General features: G+C 54.6%; 6 protein-coding genes across 6 annotated transcripts; 5 read left to right on the forward strand and 1 right to left on the reverse strand.

The window, feature by feature from the left end:
- Positions 1–2568, reverse strand: J4E83_005095 (uncharacterized protein; the record flags this gene model as incomplete). Its single annotated transcript, XM_049332016.1, has 1 exon — positions 1–2568. One exon carries the CDS (start codon positions 2566–2568, stop codon positions 1–3), a length of 2568 nt encoding a protein of 855 aa, XP_049189111.1.
- Positions 2569–2837: 269 nt separating this feature from the next.
- Positions 2838–4820, forward strand: J4E83_005096 (uncharacterized protein; the record flags this gene model as incomplete). Its single annotated transcript, XM_049332017.1, has 3 exons — positions 2838–2878; positions 2950–4148; positions 4231–4820. 3 exons carry the CDS (start codon positions 2838–2840, stop codon positions 4818–4820), a joined length of 1830 nt encoding a protein of 609 aa, XP_049189112.1.
- A 505-nt stretch (positions 4821–5325) lies between these two features.
- On the forward strand, positions 5326–6902 carry J4E83_005097 (uncharacterized protein; the record flags this gene model as incomplete). Its single annotated transcript, XM_049332018.1, has 3 exons — positions 5326–6203; positions 6304–6534; positions 6656–6902. 3 exons carry the CDS (start codon positions 5326–5328, stop codon positions 6900–6902), a joined length of 1356 nt encoding a protein of 451 aa, XP_049189113.1.
- A 1777-nt stretch (positions 6903–8679) lies between these two features.
- Positions 8680–13959, forward strand: J4E83_005098 (uncharacterized protein; the record flags this gene model as incomplete). Its single annotated transcript, XM_049332019.1, is given in 3 exon segments — positions 8680–9122; positions 9141–13657; positions 13706–13959. The coding sequence occupies 3 exon segments, from the start codon at positions 8680–8682 to the stop codon at positions 13957–13959; spliced, it is 5214 nt and encodes a 1737-aa protein (XP_049189114.1).
- A 1087-nt stretch (positions 13960–15046) lies between these two features.
- J4E83_005099 (uncharacterized protein) lies at positions 15047–17323 on the forward strand (the record flags this gene model as incomplete). Its single annotated transcript, XM_049332020.1, has 5 exons — positions 15047–15062; positions 15246–16319; positions 16380–16641; positions 16790–17059; positions 17290–17323. 5 exons carry the CDS (start codon positions 15047–15049, stop codon positions 17321–17323), a joined length of 1656 nt encoding a protein of 551 aa, XP_049189115.1.
- Positions 17324–20694: 3371 nt separating this feature from the next.
- Positions 20695–21237, forward strand: J4E83_005100 (uncharacterized protein; the record flags this gene model as incomplete). The annotated part of the gene is made up of 2 exons (XM_049332021.1): positions 20695–21077; positions 21132–21237. The coding sequence occupies 2 exons, from the start codon at positions 20695–20697 to the stop codon at positions 21235–21237; spliced, it is 489 nt and encodes a 162-aa protein (XP_049189116.1).
- Positions 21238–22428: the final 1191 nt, after the last annotated feature.

Below are 22428 nucleotides of genomic sequence, written 5' to 3' on the forward strand. Positions count from 1 at the left end.
TCATTGAGGAGCACCACCGCCTTGGAGCGCACGCAGAATATCCTGAAGCGACTGCTGCGCTCCAGCTTGAGCGTTGCCCTGTTGAGGCGGGTTCGCGGGAGCAGCCGGCTGCGCATATTGCTGGTAGGGGTAAGAGTACTGGGCTTGTGGCTGAGGCTGGGGTGGTGGCGGTGCAGGTGCTTGCGCTGGCATCTGCGGTTGTTGTGGTTGCTGTCCGCTCATGGTTTGCATAACCTGGAACCACTGTGCCCATGCTGCTAGATTGGCCGCTTGGTTCTGCTGGGGTGGCTGGGCTGGAGCTGGTGCTGGAGCTTGAGGTTGGGGGGTGTACGATGGCTGGTAGTTGTAGGCCGCCGCTGCTGCTGGCGGTGGAGGCGGAGGTGCGGCAGCATAGGGGACTGCTGGCTGTGAGGGACCGGAGAAGGGCACTGGCCAACCTGTGTTGCTGTTGTTTGCATAAGCGTTAGCGTTTGATGGTCCAGAAGGTGTCGGAGAAGCATGTTGCTGTTGCTGTTTCTGAGGCTGTTGAGACTGCTGCGACTGCTGTGACTGCTGCTGCTGCTGTTGTTGCTGGCGTTCCCGTTCCCTCTTTTCGCGTTGGCGTTGTTTGCGGTTCTTGTTCTTCCCACCACCGCCGGCTGGCGATTGCTGGGATTGGGCTTGCTGAGACTGGCCACGGTCCTGCTGGGTGTAAGACTGGCTGCGATCTTGCTGTTGGCGGGCTGGCGATGCCAAGGTTGCGGACCGTCCCTCTTGGTATTGGTTCCTCTGGTTGTTCTGTTGGCGGTCTTGGAACTGCTCTGGTTGCCTGCCACGGTCAGATTGATTCTTGCCGCCACGTCCACTCTTATCTCCGCCTCGGTTGTTCTGGTTGTTGCCGCCTCCTCGATCGCCTCGCTGTCCCCCACCACCACGACCCCCGAAATCGCCACGTCCGCCGCCAAAGCCTCCTCTGTCGCCGCGTCCACCACCAAAGTCACCGCGACCGCCACCACCTCCTCGGCCACGGAAGCCGCGACCTCGATCACCCCAGGGACCTCTGCCGCGACCCATACCCCTACGGACATGGCTGCGATCTTCTAATGGTGCGCCTTGCCCAACAATCTGCTCGAAGTGATCTGGTCTGGCGAGCGGCTTGTACATGCCGAGATCTTCGTCTTCATCATCGCTGTATTTCAAACCACCACCCTGGTATTCCATGGGTCGGTAGATGGGCGGTGCAGGAGCATCGACGTGTAGTCTGGGCCCGGTTGGGATGTTGACGGGCACCACTGGCTCGTCGTTGCCTTCTTGCCTGGCTCGCTTCTTGGCCTTCTGTTCGCGCTTGTATTCGGCCTCCTTCTCGTCATCCGAGAACTCGACATCATTGGTCTCTTCGTCGTGGAGGTTCGATGCGTCGGTGTGCTTCTGTCGGCGGATGGGTTCTGTCTCGGTGAAGGTCGAGTGTTCGTCCACGTAGTAGATGGGTGTGTCCTTCTTGATACCTAGAGTCTCGAGTTCAGCGGCGTCGTTAAAGCCAAAGGAGTAGCGCGGCTCCTCCACGCGACCAATCTGCTCTGAGACCTTGCCAACAACCGTGCGGTTTTCGAGGCACAGCGCCGAGCCAGACTCCAGCACCTGCTCATCGCCAGACATCTTGGCCTTGATAACGACGAGGTTCCCGACAATGGACTCGACCTTGCCGAGCTCTGTGATCTTGGTCTCTGGCGTGACTGTGATGTTGGGCATTTCGAACTTCTCGTCTTGCTCGTTGAGCGTCTTGACCTTGACGGGGCCGGACGCGCCTGGGTCGTCGGCGGCCTCTGCCATCAAGAGACGGACCTGCTCTTCGGGGTCGAGCAGCTCGCCCTCGTCTGAGCCCTCATCGGAGCTGTCGTCCGAGCTGGAGGAGTCGGACGATGAGTCGGAGTCGGATGCATCTGAGTCGAGCTGCCACTCGGCGCTCTGGTCATTCCTGTTGGCTTCGGCCGCGCGCAGAAACTCGGCCTTGCTATCGAACGCTGCGCCGGCGGGGGCAGGAGCATCTGCGGTGTCTTCAATCTCGTTCTGGAGGTCTATGGCGGCGGTCAGGGCCGCGTCGAGCTCGCCGTCTGTGTCGGCAGCAGGCGTATCGGCAGCAGCGACGGCCTGGAGCTGTGGAGCCTCATCCTGCGCCTGGCCGTGATTGGCTACGGGCGGCTCGACTGGGATGGCGGCCTGCGGGCTCGCATCATTGTAGAAGGCCTCGTCATCCGAGAGCTCGCCGTCCTCCGGGGCGTCGTCTGGGACGACTGCGCCGTTTTGTGGTTGCGACTGCGACTGCGCGGCCGGGGTCTCGCTCACAGAGCCGAGTCCAGGAAGGTGAAAGGCCGGCGCGGGTGCCGCCGTCGCAGACAACGACGTCGCTCCGTCCGCCTGTGAGGGCAGCGCAGAGGGCTTGACGGGCGTAGTGTCGTAGAAGTCGTCGTCCATGTCATCGACAGGCGAGCCCGGCGCGTCGAGCGCAGATGCAGATGTAGATGTGCCATAAAAGGGAGCGTCCGCCTCCAACCGCGCCCTTTTGGCCGGTGGTTCCAGAGAGTCGGACATTGCTCGTGTCTCTCTCTGCAGTCTTCTCTGAAGCACGCGTGATGGCTGAGTTATCCACTGCGTTGTCTGCACCAGTTTGCTTAAATGCGTGCGATGATAGTTCTGGTTGAAAGGAGCGCTTCAGGGAAGAACGTCGCCTTTTTGGATGCGCGCTAACAAGCTTGGCGGGCACGCGCAGCTCAGCCCTATGACCGCAGACCCACCGCGTCATTCTGTGAATGACAATTCGATGGAGCTTGCCTTTGCGCTCTGGAATTGTCGTCCCTAATATGTCCGCGCCGCATCCGAAGAAGGCGCATCAAGCGCATGAGTGAGTTATTATGCGGCCACAATTCTCGGTATTCCACTCGATCACAGGCTAACGTAGCATCATGTGTCCAGTACACCACCCCATCTCTCCACGTTCGGCATCTTCTGCGTGTTCGCCCTAGCCAATCTCACCGCCGCCGCCCTCTCGCCGATCCAAGACTGCGACGAAGTCTTCAACTACTGGGAACCAAGCCACTACCTCAACCATGGCTACGGCCTCCAGACCTGGGAGTACTCTCCTGACTATGCCATCCGAAGCTGGGCCTACACTGCTATACACTCGCTCGTAATAGGGCTCGCGGCGCTGCCTCTGCAAGCGCTAGGCTTGGAAAGATCCAAGGTGTTCGAGTTCTACTTGCTCCGAGCAGTCCTGGCCATAGCCTGCGCAGGATGCCAGGCTCGCATGTACACGGCTATCATGAAGATGTTCGAGGTGCGCGTTGCGTCTTTCTTCGCCATGATCATGGTCATAAGCCCCGGCATGTATCACGCTGCCCCTGCATATCTTCCGTCGAGTTTCGCCATGAATTGTGCTATGCTTGGATTTGCGTCGTTCATGGACTGGTCCGGACGTAAAATGAGGACTGCACAAGGTATTGCATGGTTCGCCGTCGGCAGTGCTCTTGGTTGGCCCTTTGCCGGTGCGCTCGCTCTGCCCTTCATTGCGGAAGACTTCATTGCAGGCGTGTTGACCAGCACCATTAAAGAGAGTCTGTGTCGCATACTACTCCAAGGCGCACCTAGAGCCTTCGCTATTGTAATCTTGCAGACCGCCATCGACTCGCTGTTTTACAGGAAGCTCGTGTGCGTGCCGCTCAACATCGTTTTATACAACGTTTTCAGTGGTGGTAGTAGAGGCCCTGATATCTACGGTGTAGAGCCGTGGCATTTCTACGTTCGAAATCTAGCGCTCAACTTCAACATTTGGTTCTTCCTCGCGCTGGCTGCTCTCCCGCTGCTGCTGATCCAGTACCTCGTATTTGACAGGGCTGTCTATCGGAACACGCTCACGAGGTCCATCACCTTCGTCAGCCCATTCTACTTGTGGTTGGCAATATTCACCGTTCAGCCTCATAAGGAGGAGCGTTTCATGTATCCAGCGTATCCTGCATTAGCATGGAACGCAGCCCTCTCTTTACACATCTTGCTAGCCAACTTTGGTTCGATGGACCCACGACACCTAGTCAGCAAGATCCCTCCAATGATGAAACTCGTCATCGTCTGTGTCCCCATCATCTTGTCCTTAAATCTGGGTATCCTTAGAATTCATGGTATGTATCACCTCTCATACTATCGATCAACAAGTGCTAGCGCTTTTGGCAGAACCTTGAACAGATCTCTAACACATTTCAGGTCACATGTCCGCATACTCAGCGCCACTGAACGTTTACAAGCCATTGTTCGACCCCACAATTGCACGCTCGGGAGACACTGTATGTCTAGGCAAAGAGTGGTATCGCTTCCCGTCTTCCTTCAACCTCCCCCAAGGTGTCCGCGCCAAGTTCATCAAGAGCGAGTTCTCAGGCCTCCTACCAGGCGAGTTCAGCGAAGCCGACGCCAGTCTTGGACTGTTCCCCGGCACCTGGCTTATACCAACTGGAATGAACGATGAGAACCTAGAAGATCCCAGCAAATATGTATGTGAACTAGGGAACGAAGACGTGGATCTCACTAACCTGACGAAACAGACCGATATCGAGCAGTGCGACTTCATCGTTGATTCTCGCTCTGCTGGCGCTCCACCAACAGCGCTCGAACCGGACTACATCTCTGACACAGAGCATTGGAAAGCGTTGAAGTGTCTTCCTTTCTTGGACGCAAGCAAGACCCATACCATCAGTCGCATGCTCTGGGTTCCAGACCTAGCCGTGATTCCAGCAAAGTTTCGTCGCCAATGGGGCGACTACTGCTTGCTACAACGTACAAATCGGAAAGGCGCGTAGTACACACACATGAATACAAGTCGCCAGACAAAAAGTGGGGGTAATCCGGACTCACCCCAGCTAGACAATATCAAATCCAAAGCCAACTCCTGTTCCCCAACGGCGTCACGGTGCAACTCATCTAAACGCGTTGCGGAATTGTTGTGCCCCCAGACCACATCGCAGGCAGGCTGTTCGGACGTCCATCCCTGTTATCAAGAGTCGCATCGATAGACACCAGGTCTAACCGAGTGGGGTATTCCTTTCCCCGCCCAGACAAGATAACCACTACTGACGACACATGCGCACCAACCCCACAATGTCCAGGGTCGTTATCGCGGAAGACGATTGGCTTGTAAATACGTTCAAACAATGAATAGGAAGTCGATTTACATGTCGCGCATGATGTGTAAGGTCATTGGGTACTGTGCTGTTTTGTTTGTGACTACTTATACTATGGACGTGACGTCCTCTCTTTTTTTGCACTTCGACTTTGTAGTAGTAGTCCTGTTACTTGGTGTTCATCATGGCTGCTCTTATCACCGACCTAGACGAACATGCCAGACGTCTTGCACGTGACATACAACAGCACTACACCTATGCTCAAACCCGCCTTAACAACGCCCTTAAACAGACTGATATCCAGCCCAAAGCAGCACTCTACTCCTTCCTCCTCTTCGCCTTATTCACATACTTCACCATCGCCGTCACCAACCTAATTCGCGCCCGCAGACAAAACAATCCACGACCCAGTACACCCAACCTGGAGAAACGATCTCCGTTCAAAACAGCGGATCGCCCTCCAGGAGTATGGCCACCCTCAGACTTCACCCGGCCTCCGGCGACCCCCTACCCATCCTTTTCGCTCACTACCACTAAGCCCCTACCTTACCGTCCCTTCCGCCACGGCCCGAGGTACAATATCACAATGGGTCTTCGCAACATGAACTGGGACGAATGGATCGAACTCGACAATCAGTACATGCAATTCCACGACCTAAAAGCAAGAAGGATGGAAGAGCGAGGAGCGAAATGCATCAAAACAGCCCCAGAAGCCATCCCCGCCGCAGTGGAACTCCTCGAGGAATTATCTTCATACCTACCACAGCGTTATCCCACCGTCTTCCAGACCATCCCCCCTTCCGAGGGTATGAAGAACGGATTCAGAAATTTGGCCACGGGCGAGATCTTCGATGTTGGAAGACTGGAGAGGAACGGTGTGGAGGAAGATGCGATGGAGATGTGTGCGAGGTTGGTTCAGGATGATCTTGCTATCATGGTGGAGAGGGAAGATGGACAGTACTACCTCCTCGCTGGCGCGATACTCTTAGCGGGGTTTTGGAGGTTGGAGGATAAGTTTGGGATGCCGCTGTCTACTATTCATACCAGTGGGGATGTGCCTGGGTATGTTCTCTCCCCTCTTCTCTCTCCACCTCCATCCCTCTCCACCCAACCCCAGCCTCCCTCGCATTGACACAATGTTCACTGACGCTCACATCACAAGTTTCAAAACCAAGCTCGAAAAACCAATGTCCAACTTCTTCCGCCGAATCCAACCCCAATCCCCCGTACTACGAAACAACTACTTCATCCAAGTCGACGACAACCTCGCGTGGAGCTCTAGCATAGGATCTGAAGATACAGAGGGGGAAGGCGGGATAGGCTGGTTTACAGCGGAGAAGAACAAGGCGGTTGAGCATCATTGGTTTAGAAGTGAGAGACAGAGTCTGAGGAGGTACGTCAACAACATCCTCACCGTCATGAATATCCCCTTCGCGGTCTCCATCTTATTTGTCCACGCTTCACATCAATAGCAACGGACTACTTTAACTGACAATCACTACCAGACTCCCCAGATCCGGCGGCGTAGTCTTCACAATCCGGACCTACTTCCACCCCATCACGGAAATCGCACAGGAGCCCTACGTACCGGGTAGGCTAGCCAGTGCGATTCGTTCTTGGGGAGACGATGTGAGTCGGTACAAGGGGAAGGAGATGTATGGGGATGTGCTGTTGGAGTATTTAGATAGGAAACATCAAGAGCAGGTGGAGGCGGGGTTGGATGTTGATGCTGAAGATGGGGTGAGGGGGTATCCTTTTTGAGCGAACCATGAATCGTCTTTTTGGACGGGCGGTAGGCCGGGGGTATCCGATGCGTCTTGTCTAGCCTCTTGACAATATAAAGCTTTCACATGTTTCGAGGCTGCCGTATTTCTTATTTCTTATTTATTGGTTTTGGATAGGCAACACATCGTATTGGATATCCAAGTCGTCGGTGTATTCGCACAGGCATTCTTATAAGTTTGCGGAAGGAGACGCGAATAGTGTCGGAGAACGATCTTGCCCTTCACGACACATCTTCACCGATCTCGGTACAAGCGATATGCACCGCAGATCTACCATCCTGTCCATTCACGCGTTCGTATCGAAAATCTCAGGGTGATTAGCTTAGGCTCGTCCCTTTTGCTCCGCCATTCGGCCCGGATGATAACGAGGCGAAGTCGGAGTGCTGCAGGTCGTGCCGAATATAGAAAATTGTGCTGTGCATCAGGCAGTTCTTCGGTCTGCGAAAACACACTCCACTACTGTCGTATCTGCTGCATATGGCTTTTAAGTACTTTGGGTGGTGTGCTCGGCTTAGGTCGGCACGAGCTAGATGTACCGGCGCAGGTTTTGCTGTAAGGTGGTGTTAGTGTGTGGGCGTCTGTGTATTCTTACAGGTGTCAAGCGGTGGAGGCCAGATGCACGACTTGACAGGTGGTACCATGGTTGATGTCGTGCAGTAGCTCGCGGTTTGATGGGCATCCGGGGTGTTACTATAGTGCGCTTGTGGGATTGCAGCCTGACGCAACGAGCAGAGATAATGTACGTGATAATGCGCGTCGAGTCAGCTTGAACGTTAGACGTTAAAATACTGTGTAGTCATTGTGGATGCGTAAAATTGCGGCAGCGACTGTTGAAGGGAGCCCTGTTTCATAAGAGGGATGTTGATGACGTTGCGCAGGGTCGGAGATGAGCCGCCTTGGTGTTTGCAGGATGCTAAGGGATTGCGATGGAGGGAAACACTTGTTTAGCGAGATGATGAGGGTGGCCAATGGCGGCGTTGGATCGCCAGGGAGGAGAAAGTACCGATGCAGTGGCAGATCGCGGCACTGGATGGATGCGTGGTCGCCTGGAAACGGCAGGACCCTGGTACAGGAGCGCAGGGCGAATGATGTGTTTATTGATTGTCCTATGCGTTGTTGTTTTGGCAATCTTGTGCGGCCACGGGGGAGTGGAGGCCGTTGCACAACGACTATCAAGGCGGGTAGGATAACCTCGATCAACATCGATGACAACCTCGGGATCACGGGGATAGCAAGTTGGAGGAACCTTATATTCACGTGGCTGGAAGCTTATCGCCCGGCAGCCGACGTAATATCGCAGTAGCATGGCAGTAGTGGCTTTGGGTGTCGAGGCAAAGGCGCGTGGCGGCCGTTCGCAGGATGGGGACCGAGGGGCAGCGAAAAAGCAGTTCGCAGCTGCATTGGAGCGGGTTCGAGTGCGTGCGCGGCGATGCAAGCAGACGGGCAAACCTGTAATCACTTGGCCTTCCCTGTTCACCAGGCGGAGCAACGGAGTGAAGCGAGGTCAGATTAGCCCGGCCAGGCCTGGGTCAATGCAGGCGGCGTTCAGCCCAAGCGACACGGGCGCTGACTGGTGAATGGCCTTGCTATGGCGCGCGCTGGGCGATGTGACAGGGCTGCACATGAATCAACTCTAGTCGATTCCCTCTTGCTACTTGTAATTAAGACGTCTGCACAGTTCGAGTCGTCGATGACAACCACGCACATGTACCCGCTGAGCTGAAGTGCTATGGGGGAGGATGGCCTTACCGGCAATGCAACACAATGTCTTCCCTGCGCCGGGCTCCCCTGCTGAAGGGAAACGCGACATCTGGCCCGGTGCGGGTGCAGGTGCAGGCTCGGACACGGCAAAAAGGCGCGCTGATGATTCGCGCCGCCTGCGGAGGGTGAAGGACTCGAGGGAGCAGCTCAAGAGGAGGACGAGAGCACGCGGCACCAGCAACGCCACCATCGACACGACGACGAGCAACTCGACCTCGGCCGGCCGCAGCTACACGGTTGCGAACGTCCACAACGGCGTGATATACCTGAGGTACGTCGAGATTGGTGTTGATGTTACGGCCGATGTTCTACGGCCAGTAAACATCATGAACATGAGGAAAGAGCGACCAGTGGACGCAGCCCGCGAGGAAGGCGCACGTCATGCCTCACATGATCCCATGCCTCACCAACCTCAACACCAACCATTCGTAGACTCGTAGACTGACACCTCCAGACCTGTAGCCCGTCCGGGAAACCAGCGAGGCCGTCAGCCGGATCCCTTCGTCTTCCCGCCCCAGACGCCGCCCGACAGCGCAACACTCGACAAACTCCGGCCGCTGAGCAATGAGTGGGAGCAGAGTCTCTACGGCTCGCGAACACCCCATTCGGAACCTACACCGCCGCTACCGGACCTGAGCGAGGGCAATGCCTTCCAGCAGCACTCCCAGGCCGATTCCGCTGGACGCCCACTTGCACACGCGCGCTCGCACTCGTTCTCCACCGTCGACGACCACACGGCCACGACGCTCAGCCACGAGCCGGGCACCTTCAAGGTGGTGATTGAGCGCCCGTCGCACATGCGCCCGAAGACGGCAGACACGTCGTCGTTCCCGCTGCTGCAGGTGCCCATACCGCATTACCGCTTGGGCACTCCGCGTTTCAGCACACGGGGGACCGCCGACCTGCGCTCCTCGGTCTACACCCGAACCTCAGGCGCCGACGACTTTGCGAACTCGCTCCTGACCCCACAGCGAGGGGTGCGGCAGTCGTTCCTGTCGTCGCGCCCTCGATCAGACGCCTACTCGCCCGTCCCCCACCGCTTCCGCGCCACCATGGACCGCCCGCCAATGCCCCCCTCTGGTCCCTCTTCAGCGCGCGTCTCCCACCTGCCTATTAGCCCCCGGCTCTACGATGCCCTCACCACCAACCCCGACGACCGCGCTGTTGTGCGCTTCAACGCCGACGGCGACATCCTCGCAGCCACCCCTTCCCGACTTGTCGCACACATTACCTCTCCCAGCTTCCTGGATTACGAACTCCTCTCCGACTTCTTCCTCACTTTCCGCGCCTTCCTCTGCACCCGAGACCTCGTTGCATACCTCATCTCCCGCCTACGATGGGCCGTCGACCGCCAAGACGACTTCGGGCGCATTGTCCGTGTACGCACCTTTGTAGCCCTGCGCCATTGGATCCTGAACTACTTCGTCGACGACTTCATGCCCTTTTACTCCCTACGGACCAACTTCTGCGACCTTGTCAACAGCCTGTACAACGATCTCCGGAACCGAGAAGATGGAGGTGGGGGTGACATTAAGATTGTCGGAGAACTGAAGAAGTGCTGGAGGCGGACGTGCGCATTATACTGGGAAATGGAAGACCACATTGGCCAGAACTTTGCGCACGACGAACTGCTCCCGGGCGGACACGATGGATCGCAAGCAGCATACGAAGAACCTCCTCCACCAATTCCATTGCCCTCGACTCCTCCACGAGCCAACATCCGGGACACCAAGGAGACCATCGGTTCAAATCCAAGCGATCACTTTGCCAGCCGGCATATGGACTGGGCGCAGAGAGCACGGCACACGCCTCAGAACTCCATGAGCTCGCCTTACATTTCGCAAGAATACGAGACCGCCCAGATACCCCTATCCCCCGCCAGTGAGCAGAGCATGCACGTATTATCGTGTTCAATACCTATGCGGCACAAACACGACCAGGCCGTCGAGCTTCCCCTATATCCCCACCCAGTACCAGTCACCAACCCAGCTCCCACTGGCACCGCTCGCCTGACAGCTAGTCCACAACAACCAGCGTCCATCAAGAACGCTCACCGCCCATCGCATGGCCACAAACGCAGTGGCAGCTTTACCGATGCTCTTCGAGACAGCAGAGCGCCACTATCCATTCCCAAAAACGCACCCGCAGATTTTGCCATGTCTGCGGTCACGAACATGCCCGGCACGCTAGTACGTGGTGGACTCTTCCAGCCCAGCTCCCCATACTTCGAGGTCAGAGCTCTGCGCCCTTCACGGTCTCAGTATCTGCATGACATCGAAGATGCGGAAGCGAACGAATTCCAGAGACCCGGGCATGCGACTTCTCCAGGCATGAAGAAGATCTTCGGCAGTGTACGCCGCGCGTTAAGCACCCGGCAGCAAATGAGTCCAAGCCCCCAATTAGGTAGCGTTGGGCAACAACGGCAACCGCCCTACGTGCGAGCCTCCAATCCGGGTGCCATGTCTTCCGTCTCTATCTCAGGAGGCGTGCACAAGCGACGTCCCACTCGACCAAAGCCCCAGGTGCGCATTGATGTCCTGGCCGCCGCAGTTGCAGAGAGCTTTAGAGCGGCTGTCCAAGAGCAACTTGAAAGTGAAAGTCAGGAACACGGTCTTGAGCCCCCTGATCTCGGTGGATTCGAGTTTGAGTTCGACAGGCGTGGTACTCCAACTCAGCAGGAGCGCCAGAAAGCACAAGACCCTCGCGTACACAGCGCTATCACCAGCGGCAGCAAGTCGATAGTGATCATCGACGACACCGGGCCACCGCCCGTGCCCGTCATATCGGACAGCCTGGTGCCCGATCTCGACAAGGTAGCAACAAAGCTAGACAGTCATCAGCAAGAAGAGGCAAGTAATGAACAATCAGCTAGTGAGCCCGTTGCCCCAGTAAGGCATTCCGAGCTCTACGACGATCCAGAGCCTCGCCCAGCAACAGCAACAGAAGAGCACCGCTATTCGCGAATGTCGACGAGACGACCCACCACCAGACAAACAACGAGGTCCATCTCTGCGGGCCCAGAAAGGATGCACTCCTTCCGACGCCGGGGGTCGGCCAAGAACTCCCTTGCACGGGCAGGCTCTCTCCGCCGACATGCATCCTACAACAGCGTGCTTAGCAGACGTCAAGGACCCGCGAGTATTGCTACATTTCAAACCATGTCATCAGATAACGATCCCTTCTTCCTCGACCGCCAGCCAGCGCCTGATGCTAGCGGGCCCGGACGCCAGCTTCGTAGGCGTCCGGGTGGTGACCTTCGCGCTGCAGGAAACATCCATGATCTCGAACTATCACAGCGCCCACACTCTACCGGCTCGGTCTCTAACCACACGCATTCGGTCACAAACTCGGTCATTCTACGATCCGATCGTTTCAACGACCCAGAAGCAGAAGCCCAGCCCGTCACAGAAGGGCCAGCCGAAGCTGAGGTCCCAAAGAAGCCCATCTCACTAGTAGATACACACTCTTCGCAGCCCAATCTAAGACCGTCTTTCGAAGCCGAAGTAGCAAAGCTTGCTGCTCTTCCTGACGATACGGACGACGAAGGTGGTGTCGAGTCGGCTCTGATGAAACTGGAGGGCCGTTACGAGAAGAAGTCGCCCAGCATTCCCTCCCAACGGACTACTGTTGAGCTAGACTACTACCGCCCGACAGGCGCTGATCAACAACGCGCACGAGCTGATACCTTCGACCAGGGAGGGCGTCCCGAAACCGATGACGTCTTCCACCGTCCACTGGCTCCTCCAGAAACAGACGGACAAGAAATGTACCGCCTCTCCGCTGAGAACTTCAACCGCCGTGTACCCGCGGTTCAGTCTGTTGGGGAGTCGACCGACTCTTATTCCTCAATACCTCTTCTGGACCGGGGCTTGAGTCAGATTGAAACCCCCCAGCGAGGACATACGCTTGATACTATGAGGTCTTCCGCCAAACCGTCTCCTCTGCATTTCGCTAGTGTCTCGCCACACTCTGAAGGTCCACCGGGAACATCTTCGTCGATGGAATCCTCCATCGACTACGTCGTCGAAACAGAGAGCATGAAGCAAATACCGCCGGGTGGCACTTTGCCAAGTACAGCCTACCCGCGCGAATCGTTCTTGCTTGACGAGGACGAGGATCTCAGTGACAGGAGTTCTGCTGGAGGAGCGAAGTCAGGTCGTGACAGTCACGGTGTGAGGAGTTTCTTCGACGACGAGCCGGCAACACCTGAGGACGACCCTGACAATCTTACGCATCCTATGCGCCACCCTCCAACACCGCCTCTCACGGGTAACCGATTGAACGACGAATTACCTAGCTCAACAGTGTTCGACCGAGGGCTGCCAACACCAGGCCTTACCCCGACCGTCTCTCGCGCGAACCAGCAGCCGCCCACACAGCCTGTGCAGCTTGCTGAGTCTCCCGCTGATCTAGAAGGTCCTCAGCAGGGTGCAGCTCCGACTCGGACTGCACATTTGCCTTTCATTTTGGCCCATGACTCCGAAGTCCTCGCTCAGCAGTTTACCATAGTTGAAAAGGACGCATTGGACGAGATTGATTGGAAGGAACTTATTGAGTTGCGCTGGAAGCAGTCCTCCCCGCAGATTCGCGACTGGGTACAATATCTCCGAACGGAAGAGGCTAGAGGTGTGGATGTCGTCATCGCGCGATTCAACCTTGTCGTCAAATGGGTCGTATCTGAGGTCCTGCTCACCGAGGATATCCATGAGCGTGCGCGATGCATCACCAAGTTTATTCACATCGCAACCCACGCGCGACGATACCGCAACTACGCTACAATGTATCAGATCGCGATCGCCCTGATATCGAACGATGTATCAAGCCTCAAGAAGACATGGGCTTTGGTTCCCGCAGCCGAGATGCTGGTCATGACCGAGCTGGAAGCGCTTGTCCAACCATTGAAGAACTTCCACAACCTGCGGCTCGAAATGGAAACAGCAACTGTAGACGACGGTTGCATTCCATTCATCGGTGCGTAATTGTCCAACAGCCGCCTTTTCAAAAGCTAACAATCACCAGGCGTTTATACCCGCGACCTCATCTACAACGCCCAAAAGCCCGCCTTCATCGACGCCCCACCCGCCGACGGCGAACGCCTCGTCAACTTTGACCGCCACCACACCGCCGCCGCGATCGTCAAGAACCTTCTCCGCCTCCTCGAAGCCAGCTCCAAATACACCTTCAACGTCGAACCTCACGTCCTCAGCAAATGTCTCTGGCTCGCTGCCCTCAGTGACGAGGAAATCACGAGACGCAGCCGCCAGTGTGAATGATTAGATACCCCCCTTCTTGCTTTTCTCCCCACCATCGTTCTTGACGGCGTTTGAGCGAGCGAGCGAGCGAGCGAAGTGGAACTTCTCATGCCGAGGGTTTTCCTTGTATTGTCTTTCTCTCTCCATTTCCCTTTGCTAATACCCCATCCACATCTCGGCGCAATTGGTTTTGGCGCAGCTGCATCAACCCGACACGATATTACGACATTATTACCATACCACCTCGCTGTTGTTTCGCATATAACCGAGTCTTCCATATGGAACTCGTAGTCTACTGTCTAGTTACTTAGAATCTAATTAAGATGTGTGCCGTGTTGAGGTACATGATGTTTGTCTGAATAATAGCGTAATTGATCGAAATCTGCCGTGCAGGCGCTCTTGTCGTGCTCTTGTCATCCCGTATCCGTAAGGCTGATTCCGCAGCTTAGTTCACTCTAGTGCGGGCACCAAATGTTCACGCGACGCGAACCCCAGACGATCGCATCAGCCACAACATATCCACACACGCAGTACACGTTACTTCCCTTTCAACGCTGCGCACATCGATCAGGCTTTCTAATGGCATTGTAATACCATTCTAATAAGCGGACAAGGGAAAACGGCAGACTGGAAGGAACTGCAAATCTCCCCCGCTCCCGTGACGCTTCATCGCGCCCGTTGGCGGATTCCATCTCAGCCTCATGATCGCCTCAGCCACAACATACCCACACACGGCAGCACGGCATGACCTCGCTCTGAGCGCAGCACCACACACGGGATTAGGCCACCATCATGGCACTCCACTACCATCCACCGTGACATATCTCTCCGCGATCGCACATCACCTATGTGCTCCTTGTCATCCCCAACTGTACTGTTTGCTCGTCGCACGCGGTTGTCGTACTCGCGCAATCCCGATTTCGTTGGCGGCTGATCGTCCTTGAATGCGACTTGCGTTTAGCACACGACATAGCGAAGGCACGATTTAGCTACGAAGGAGGATATTCGGTATAGCATGGCTAGTATGAGGACGGGAATGTCGAATACTCCGCCCCCGATTACGGTTGAGGATACGGCGACGGGGGTTGGGCCGCTGCCGAGTCCTGAGATGGAGAGTGTGAATGGTGAGTTTCCCCAGGAAGAGAAGAAAATAGGATCAAGGAGGGAGGGAGGTTGTGAGGAAGAGGTATGATGGCGCGGAGCTTGGATACTACTGGAAGTTACCAGGTTGGCGTTGCGCTGGCAGATGTCGCAACTAGCTGTCGCGCTTGCTGGCTGTCAGGATCCCTAGCTGACATCCAGAACAGCCCCTCGAGCTTTTACCACGTCTACGCACTACTCCCACGAACACGAACAGTCACATTTACGGCACCGAGAACCCCCGAAAGGCACGTTTGGCCACCGTCGCAAGCACAGTCCGAATCTCGAATGGCGGCAACCATGGACAAAGGAGAGCTGGTCACAGGGCCGCGTGCTGCTCATCGATTATGTCGCAAAGGAACACTCAGCGGAGGGCAGGCGGAAGATTGTGGCACAGGAGTTCTCCGACATCGACAGTCTGCGCCGGTTCTACCGCAAAGAAGACCTCTCGGCGCAAGCAGCATTGCGCGTGATTCACGTCCAAAACGCCAGCTGGGCCACACGCTACCTCCTCCGCAAGTTCAACATCGACGCCACGGACGATCTGGTAGGCACAAACTTCGGTCGCTGGGCCAGCTACGAGAAGCCTCAACAACGCGGCGGCAAACCTGTCCTTAATGGCCGTACATTCCGCGCTCAACGCGATCCCTGGCGCGGCATCTCGCGCGCTGCCTTTGGAGCCGATTACCTCAAATCCTACGATAGGTATACGCATATTCCTCGGCCGAATAACAATAAGTCCATCATGGAGCTCAATCACTACGACGAGACGGATCAGCCACGATATGGACACGACGTATATGTGCAGCGCTTGAGCTGTTACGTTCAACTCAGCGACGGAACCCCAGGGCAAGCCGTCGATCCGGACATACCGAACCCATACGACGAGGAAGCGTGGGAGGAGTACATGCGGTTGAAGAAGAGTTACGGCAACGTAGATGCGAATGAGCACCAGGAACGTTACATCCCCAAGCTCCGGTCCCTCGACAACGGAAACACAATCATTCTGTTTGAGAACTCGGTCACAGGCTCCGTCAAAGATACCCTTATCGGCGCGCGACAAGAACTCGAGTCTCGTTGGAGACGACTGTCCTTCTACTTGCCCATGGAGGAAAACGACGAGACTCTGACGGCGGAGTGCATGGATTTTATCTTGCAGGACGTGTTCAAAGCGTTGAGCTATAATTGGCAGAAGTTTCTGGCTGTTTGCGAGACACATGTTGGGATTCTGGAAGACAAGAGTGAGTAGTCGCCTCTACCACCCGCTCACAAGAAATAGTACTGACCACTATTCCACCCAGTCTACGAGAACCCCGCCGACGAATCCCGCGCCCCCGAACTTTGGAAGAACAGCGCACAATGGCTCAAGGTCGAACGCCTCATCTACATCCACGTCGACGTGATAAAGGAAATGGTCACGCATCTCCACGACCTAGCAGGAGCCGATCCAAAAGAATCTTCAGACCAGCCCTGGCTAGGGTCCGTACCAGACGAACTCGACAAGTTGACCGGGCAGTGGGAGAGAGATGTCATCCTCCCCACAACCGCTCTATCAGACCTCATGTACAAGAGTGTAGGTATTAGGGATGCACGACACTCTTTACAATTAGGCCTGAGTATGTGGCGTCTGAGTTGGATTACCTTCATGTAAGCCACCATTCCCTCTTCCCTCCCTCATCCCTCACCAGAAACTAACATTGTGTTCCCCCAGCTTTCTCCCCCTAACCTTCACAGTCGGTTTCTTCGGCATGAACGTCTCCACCTTCTCCGAAAACCCACCCCTAAAATGGTGGTTCATAGTCTCCATCCCCGTCCTCGTCATCGTCCTCATCCTCTGGTACGGCGTAAAACACAATCTCGCGACGCAGCGTCAAAACCCCATGCGGCGTGGTGTCTACGAGGCGCTGTACCATGAACTTGCTACTGCGCAGCCCAGCCTGTGGAGTCGCAGTGGGCCGCGCGATGATGTTGTGCCTGTGGGGTGGTGGGCAGGCTTCAAATGGCGGCTCATCACGCGCTGGTTTGGCGAGGAGAAAGTTAGGCCCGGGAGGAATGTTGATGGCAGTGGGAGTGCGACTGGTGGTGGAGAGGATTTCGGTGTCGTTGGACGATGCAGAAGGGCGTTGGCGAGACGCTGGTTGGGTGAATTGGCCGTCATGCCTATCCCGCACCATCCATCTCCTGGCTCCCACAACCACGACAACAAACCAGTCAACTCGTCTTCCTCCCAGCGCTCCAGCAGTAGGAGCTCTGTGCGCAGCGAAGTGGCGTCGTGTATGCTTACTACCACCGCCAACACTGCCAACACTACGTCCCAAGAGATATCGGATAAGAAAATGGGTGCTGTGGCGCAGTTGGCGAGGGTCGCTACGCCGGTTGCGCTGGCGGACGCGGATCCGACGGCTGCGAGCAGGATGCAGAGACAGTCGAGGAGGGAAGGCGGTAGTTTGAGTCCGGATGGGAGGAGGAGGGGGAGTGGGACGAGTAGTGATGGCGGGGTTATGGTTGAGGAGAAGGGGGGGAGTGGGGATGAGCGGGAGGGGAGGGGGAGTGAGGGGAGGGATGGGGATAGAAGGAGGGTGAGGGGGTTGGATGTGCCGAGTAGGAATTAGGTTGGGGGTGGGTAGAGGGGGCTGTGAAAATGGGCTGTGGACTTGATTGAATGGCGGGTGCGAAGACGTGGATGAGATGGTGGATTTGCCGTCGATCTGCCGAATACATGCTCTTGCGCCTCGAGTTTTGGTCATCCCATGGACATCGATGCCAGATACCATGCCTTTTGATCCTAGCCCCAGCGCGTGTCCGGCATATAAATACCCTCTTCGCGTCCCTCTCTTTCTTCCATCACTCACTTCCTTCTTTATAGGACCAAAACACGTCGAGGAGAGGTCTATGGGTGCGCTGCCTCCTCTTTCTCCAAAACCAAATCTTGAACACAGCCATGTCCTGCTTCCTCCTTCTTTCTTCCAATATCACGACCACAGAATTCATGACTGTTCCTCCTCGCCCTCTTTGGATCGGTCTCAAAACCCATCTTCAAAGCCTATACGCCTCGCTTCTTCCTTCAAAACTTCACAAGGTCCCTCGGATGGCTGTTCTTTCCGCCTTCTTTGGACCGTATCTAAAAGCACAGTGGTGCGTGCCATGTGCTGCTTCTTCCTCCAAAAACCGTGGAGTGCACTGTAGAATGACTGTTCCTTCCGCCTTCTCTGGATCGATCTAAATGGCTGGAAGTCAAGCTTATGTGTTGCGTCTTTCTCCAAAACCCACGAGGGAAATACATATGGCTGTCTCTTCCTCCGCCTCTCCTGGACTGATTCAAAGCTCCATTCCCGCACGACATGTGCCGCCTCTTCTTCCAAAAAGCCTCAAAATACGGATCATGGTTGTCTCCTCCGCCTTCTCCGAGCAAATCCAAAAACACAAGCAGACAGATGACATGACTGCCTCCTCCGCGTTCCTGGGCTTATCCAAAATCAAAATTCGCAAGACTACATGTCGCTTTTTCCTTCAGAAATGAGTTCTGTACAGTCCTATGGCTGTTCCTTCCGCCTTCAGGATCCAAATCTACGAGTATATAAGCTACAAGCGAGCTTTGAGTTCCTACTTCCTTCCTCAAAAGCTACCTTGTACTGCCTCCTACCAAAAAACAAGGCGTGACTACGAAATGTTCTGCGTCCTCCTTTCTTCCTCCGAAAGCATTCTGCATTACCCCCCATTGCTGTGTCTTCGGCTTTCCTGATTCTAAATAACTGGATCTACACCCGATGAGCCAACTGGAGCTGGACTTTCCTATCCAAGATATTTGAAAAACCTATCATGGGTGTTTCTGGTCTCCAAACGATATCTTTACTTGCACTATGGAAATATTGAACGGTTTTGCGCCCTTGTTCATGTCGGCGTCCTTCTCACATCCGCTGTATTCGACCTAGCGCAAACCACCCTTTGCGCATATATAAACCTCCTTTCCTGCGGTCTACTTCTCAAACACTCACATTCCTCAGAGTGGGACCAAATACCGACTCGGTGTAGCCCATGGGTTGCTTCCTCCTTCTTTTCTCCAAAAATGAAAGACGTTCCGGAAATGTGCTGCTGGCTCTTTTCTCCAAAACACCACCCATTAATTCTATGTGGCTTGCTCGTCTCTTTCCCTCAGAATAGCATATACCATCATACTATGGCTGTTTTCTCCGTTGTTCTGGATTTAAAACGTACCACAATTACGACATGGGCCAAAGACAGTGGAAGTTGCTCTTTCAAGAACGATGCAGCAAACTCATGTGTCCTTTTGGCTCTCTTCTCGCGATCGCGTAGGAGGAGAAAAGCGATTGTTCGAAATTTTCACCAGCTGTGTTGATGAGTGTGACTGTCTGTGTCCGTTCTTTCACTTGCCAAAACACCCGCCGTTTCGTTTCATGGTTCTGTTGGTCTTCTCTGGTGGTAGGAGGCGGTATATAAATCTAACGGGTGGTGGACTCTTTCCTTCTTCCAACACACTTCTACTCTTCTTTGTAGAACCAAATTTATCCACGAACGAACAAATGACTGTGCTGTTTCCTCGGTTTCTCTAAACACACACCCAGACGCCTACATGTGTTTGTCGCTTCCTCGTCTTCTCGAAACTAAGTCTTGACTGTGTTATGCGTGTGTCGCGTCCTCTTTCTCTCCAAAACATTAAACAGAGAGAAAAATGAGCTATGTGCTGCGTTCTCGAATGTTCCCCTAGAAAATGCTGAATAGCGGTACCATGATTGACGATTTTTTTTGAAAGCCACACAAAGCTCCAGAATCATGTGGATACAAAGCCCATGGATTGGTACTTTCCAGAGAGCCCAAAAGGTCAACCATGATAAACCGACCATCGTCGCATAAGACCAACGCGAACTTCGACCAACCTTAGCCGCAGAAGCAATACGATCAGGTGAGGTCTGCCCAGAAATGATGTTACCTCAGCCCCGTGGCGACTGTAACAACGAACAGCAACTAAACAGACTTTTGGTCGAGAAATGACGTTCCTCGCACCACCATCATGGGGAAATACGAGAGCGCACCTAGCGTCTCCACTGTGGCCATGCTGGCAAAACTGGTAGACTAACTGCATAGCGGTGGCACACTCACCTAATGAGCTCACAATCCGAGGGCATGGCCTGCATCCAATATCTTATCGTCCGTCCATCTCACCCTAGAAGACGGTGAAGGAGCACACTGTTCGCATCGTGGGAGAAGGGCATAAGACGTTGACGCCAAATATAGGCCACAGGTGGACCGTGATGCGCGCGTTGTGGTTAGTGGACGGGGACAGCCTTGTCGAGCGTTAGTGCGTCATGCTGTAACGGGCATCCTCGGCTGGCGATCTCGGCGCAAAGTGACGTCTAAATGCCCGAACGAGTAAACTTTGTCCGTCCGTACGGCTAATAGCCGTATTGGCGATTGATTAATCGGCACGACTGTGCCTTTGGCCGTGGGTTGGGGGCTCGTGTTGCGAAGATTGGGGATTGTATATTAGGTCTTCGTCGCGTCGTTCGTTTTGCTGTACTCACATCCTCACACACTCACGCCTCACACCTCTCTACATCTAATACCAACCCACCAAACCCACACACATAAAACGCAACCATGGTATCCTTCACCGCCCTCGCCCTCCTCGCCACAACCGCCATGGCCGGCCCCGTCGCCCGCCAAATCGCCATCCCAGAAGGCTGGACCTGGCAAGTCGAGAACTGGGAGGCCGGCTGCTCCCGCCAGGGCTGCTACTACAACTTCAACATCACCGTGCCGAGCGTACCGGAAGGTCCCGCTGGCGTCAAGGCGTACTGCCATGGCTACGAGCAGGGCTACGACCAGAGCTTCATGATTCCTTCTGCGTACGAGAACTGCCAGCTGCTTGAGGGTGTCAACAACGGTGTTGCGGCTAGGCTCTCCGAGAGGGTGCATGATGGTCAGGGTCTTGGACCTAAGGAGATTGAGGTTAGCTTTGAGTATGCCGCGTATGGTGACCGGTAAGTTTTGTTGTTTTTGGGGATGGGAGAGCATGTAGACTGACGATGTTATAGCCCTGCGTACAACTTCTCTGGCACCCACGAGGCTAGGTACAACCAGTTTGTCACTTACCCTCTCAACTTCACCATCACACCTACCAAGGTCTTTGGTATCGCATAGATGGGAATGATGTGGAAATAATGAAGATGATATCCTCCCGGAGTTCTATCGAGACGGATAGAAACAGCATAGAATAATGTTAATGACTGCAAGATGCAACAACTTGGAACACTTCTTTCTTCACCCTGCATGCCTTGTAATGGTCGCGATTGATCACTCTCTTTAGTTTGAACATGGCATGAAGTGATGGCAGGACACTTGCTCTCTTTGGTCTCTTGGCGGAGATGAATATATAAGCATCACGAGTGCCGGTCTCTCTGACTTCTACACTATCTTTCTACACCATTTTCTCCAAAATCTGCGATGACAGTCTGATGACCTTCTCGCCTGCAACAAAAAAACACCGAGGCTTAGTCGATGCGCCTTCTTTCCAAAACATACCACGGCACGGTTATGTCCCACTGTCTGCTCGAATCAAAAAGATGGAACTACCATGTCATGGCTGCCTGTCCAAAACCACTCTACATCTCATCATGTTGTGGAGATTGACTGAAGTACTGAATGTACTTGCTGGAAATGTACCCAAACAACGCCCATGGCTTCCGCGAGTGGAGAAAGCGCCGCTAGGCAAAGACGTATAAAAGCTTCTCATAGGAATGCTTCTCTCTCCTTCCTCATCACCAACCTTTGAGTCGTGCACACCGAAAAGCTCAGATCAAAAAGGATCATGTTCTCTTCTCTCTTTTCGGAAAGATACGGTATTAGCGACATGCTAAGCGAAAGAAACATGTGATCGCTTTCTCTCCTGGCAAACATGAGTGTCAGAAACATGGTATTAAAACCAGTACGTGGATACCAGAAAACAGCTGTACCACGGTTCATGTCTGTCGTCGCGTCGAGAAGAAAAAACAATGGCAAGATATTCATGTTTTCGGCGTGCGACGGTCGAAAGATTTGAAGGTTGTGAAAGCTGTTTCCTCATACTCCTGGTTCCAATCTATAGTGACTACGAAACTACAAGATTGCTCCAAGAGACAGGCTATGGCTTTCCCCCGTGGTTTCTCTCGAATAATACACCGACATATGGTACTTGAGACCAGCATCTATCTCCGAGCAACATCATGGGTACCGACGGAGCTTCAAAGTCATCCAAAATGTCGTCATGTGCTTCTCGAGGCTGCGCAGTCGCTAGTACGATATTCAAGCCGCAATTAAGTCTACCTACCTGCTTCTTTCCTTTAATACCAGCGC

The sequence above is a fragment of the Alternaria metachromatica genome (genome assembly GCF_023757995.1).
Source record: "Alternaria metachromatica strain BMP 0045 chromosome Unknown scaffold_9, whole genome shotgun sequence".
Lineage (NCBI taxonomy): Eukaryota > Fungi > Ascomycota > Dothideomycetes > Pleosporales > Pleosporaceae > Alternaria > Alternaria metachromatica.